Genomic DNA, 2,960 nt, shown 5'->3' with positions numbered 1-2,960 from the left:
GCTAACCCTCCAACGCGTGGGTGAAGCTAACCAGCTAACCCTCCAACACGTGGGTGAAGCTTTGGATCTGAACGTGTTTTAGGACCTAGACCTCCTCACCCGCTCCCCGATGCGCTCGTCTTTGGAGAGGGCGACGATGGCCTTCACATCCTCGTCGGTCAGCTCGGCCACGGCGACGCCCTGATCTCTGCGGGTGATGTGATTGGCTAAGATCACGGTGGCGAACACGGGGAAGCCGTTGGCCATGTTCAGAGAGCCGTCGTAGTTGTTGTGGTAGATGCCCGTCAGCTCCTGAAAGAAAGATCCTCATCAGCTTCTTCCTTCTCTTAACTTTGGTTCGTCTGGTCTGAGAAAAAGGATTTGAGACGCATCGAACTCACGATCTCGTCTCCGGGCTTGCAGTGGTCCACCAGGTCGGCCAGCAGGATGGAGTCTTTGGAGCGGGGGAGGCGGCCGGCGGCGACTTTACCGGGGCTCTCCTGGATGGTGATCCTCTGGTAGTTCTGGTACACGGTCTGCAGGAGGAACACCATTGGTCAGTTCACCGAGACGTGACAAGATGAAGAAGAAAAGGCTCAAATAACAGACTCCTCCTCCTCACCTCCTCCATGTTGATCTCAAAGGGGCCCAGGGACTGACACTCGGGACAGGAGCCCGGCTTCACCTCCTGGTTCTGGGACTGGAAGAAGGGTCCCAGCACAAAGTTGCACTTGTTACAGTTGTACTTGACCATGCCGAGCTGAGGCAGGACGCCGGTGCAGCTGCTCACCACGCCGCTGGTCCGGATCAGCTGGTTCAGGTGCAGCTGCCTTCAGAGGACAGAAGAAGAAGAGATCCTGCTGCTTATTTCAGAAATCATTTGCATAACATGAATTATTTATCATTCCATCTGCTTGTATTGACTCAGACGTCTTGGTAGAAAACTACTGTTTGTGTGTTCAGTTTCATTTATGTAACCAATTTACCCAGAAGGCTTTGCAGTGCGTCTCTACATCACGGTGGCGTTATCGTAAAGACGAGTTAGACGTGGAAATAGTGTCAACAACAAAGCTGAAAACATGTTTTACTGTAATCATGTCAAAACGTAATGCATGTTATCAATAGTATTAAGCTCTGTATAGCTCCATCTTCATGACGTGAACATTCCTCCAGTTTACAGGTACTAATATACCTACAGTCCATAATACTACGTAGTAGAACGTTACCTGAGGGAGCGGATCTCCTCCACTAATGGCAGGTTGCAGATGCGGACGTGGATCTCGTGGGCGATGCGGTCGTATTTGGGGTACATGGCCAGAACCACCTCTTTAGCGGCTTCATCGAAGACCTGAGGACACAAAGCGGGTCAGACAGGTCCATCTCTGTAGAGCTCATGAACCACAGCAGCCTTTAAGGAACCCAGAGGATCTGTGGTCCAAAGACCTGGAGGATCTGTGGTCTAAAGACCTGGGGGGGGGATCTGCTAAAACCAGCAGAACTAGACTCACCTTCAACATCTCCGTGGGAGCCTCAGGCAGGAAGTAGGCCAGAACATGCTCTCTGGCTGCCAGGTCCTCGTAGTTCACCACCAGACTCTCCTTGTTCTCTGGAAGCACAGGACAGGGTGTTGGTTCACGTCCCACCAGAGATGTATCTTCAGCAAACATCTTTATTCTACTCTACCTTTGCACATATCACTGATCTTCTCCTTGAACACGTTGTGGCCGTTTTCGTCCACGTGAGTCCTCAGAAAGTTCTTGAAGCGGTTGTAGATCTCCAGCCGAGGAGCGGCCATGGAGACCCACTCCCTCACCGTGTGACCCTGCAGAGGAGACGAGGACACGGTCGGGTCGGTCCGGAGGGGAAGCTGCAGTACATCGGTGTACTAGTACACAAGTACAAGAATTACTACCTTCATATCCTCCAGGTTCTCGATGCTCTCGATCATCTCCTCTTCGTCGGCCACGCCCTCTGCCGCTCGCTCAGCCAATCGCCTCCTCCGAGCCGCCGGCCGCTCGTCGTCCTCGTCTTCGCTGTCTGGACGACAATGAAGACGGAATATGTTCAGACCTCTTTAAAAACATCTGCATCACATCTGTCTGCTTCTTTAAAGACCTCATGAGTCCACCTCTCTGATCCACGTCGACCACAACGTTGGTACAACATGAACAATATGTATATTATTACTGGTTCTGTCTTACTTATACTATTCCCATGATGCTTTGGGGCATGTAAACAAGACATATAATGTCTGAAGTAAGGAGCATCCTTTCTTCAATGGATTTATATTACAGACATGAATCATATCCCTGTGTTTAGATCGTGCTGAGTCATGACTCAGAGGTTATTGATAAGCCACTTCCTGTATGTATAGACTCCTCACCGTAGAGCAGTCCTCTCCTCAGCCTCCCGCCTTGCTCCCGGTCCCTCCTCCTCATGGCCTCCTCGGCGGCGGCCCGAGCTCCGGGCGACAGCTCCGACAGATCGTCGTCCTCCAGGTCCAGACCTTCAGCCTCGTACTGGTCCAGAGCCGGGATGGCTCGGTAATCCCTGAGAGAGAGATGAGGAGACAGAGAGAGACGGACGTGGCGACAGAGAGAGAGACAGACGGGGAGACACAATGTCACTGAAGCTCTAAAAACGCTCTGACTCAGCGTAAACGAGCCGTCCTCCTCCGTTCTCACCTCTCCATCCCGTCTCCGATCAGCTCCTCTCCGTCCCTGTCCTCCTCCTCGTCGAGGACGGGTCCGTCCCCCAGAAGACCCTCAGACTCGTCCTCAAAGGGGGGCAGGTCTCGTCCGGGACTGGAGGTCATATCGCCTCTCCTAGAAGTCATGTCTCCTCGGCTCGGGCTGGTGGCAGCGTGGAACGATTCGGAGGAATCCTGAGAGTACAAGGAGTACTTCATTATGAGGTACTAGTACAGTGTATGACTGCATAAAGTACTACAGCTCAGCGTTTGACTGCATAAAGTACTACAG

The 2,960-nt window shown here is 52.4% G+C and overlaps 1 protein-coding gene across 1 annotated transcript; it reads right to left on the bottom strand.

The window, feature by feature from the left end:
• Positions 1 to 55: 55 nt before the first annotated feature.
• On the bottom strand, positions 56 to 2,921 carry mcm2 (minichromosome maintenance complex component 2). Its single transcript, XM_031841907.1, has 9 exons — positions 2,664 to 2,921; positions 2,363 to 2,529; positions 1,892 to 2,016; positions 1,663 to 1,801; positions 1,488 to 1,585; positions 1,206 to 1,327; positions 602 to 809; positions 381 to 515; positions 56 to 291 (listed from the first exon to the last, which is right to left on the bottom strand). The coding sequence occupies exons 1-9, from the start codon at positions 2,885 to 2,887 to the stop codon at positions 79 to 81; spliced, it is 1,431 nt and encodes a 476-aa protein (XP_031697767.1). The 5' UTR covers positions 2,888 to 2,921; the 3' UTR covers positions 56 to 78.
• Between the last annotated feature and the right edge of the window lie 39 nt (positions 2,922 to 2,960).

The sequence above is a fragment of the Anarrhichthys ocellatus genome, unplaced genomic scaffold (genome assembly GCF_004355925.1).
Source record: "Anarrhichthys ocellatus isolate YVR2014 unplaced genomic scaffold, GSC_Weel_1.0 scaffold5617, whole genome shotgun sequence".
NCBI classification, from domain to species: Eukaryota; Metazoa; Chordata; class Actinopteri; order Perciformes; family Anarhichadidae; genus Anarrhichthys; species Anarrhichthys ocellatus.
The sequence above is the reverse complement of the archived record's forward strand: the minus strand, read 5'-3'. Positions and strand labels throughout refer to the sequence as shown.

What these genes read in the sequence shown, in the direction of transcription:
- mcm2 (XM_031841907.1), bottom strand. Translation starts at nt 2,887, where the DNA reads ATGAAGTACTCCTTGTACTCTCAGGATTCCTCCGAATCGTTCCACGCT. An exon ending in AGAACCTGGAGGATATGAAG is followed by an intron (nt 1,802 to 1,891) that starts GTAGTAATTCTT and finishes TCTCCTCTGCAG; the next exon opens with GGTCACACGGTGAGGGAGTG. An exon ending in TTGAGATCAACATGGAGGAG is followed by an intron (nt 516 to 601) that starts GTGAGGAGGAGG and finishes TTCCTCCTGCAG; the next exon opens with ACCGTGTACCAGAACTACCA.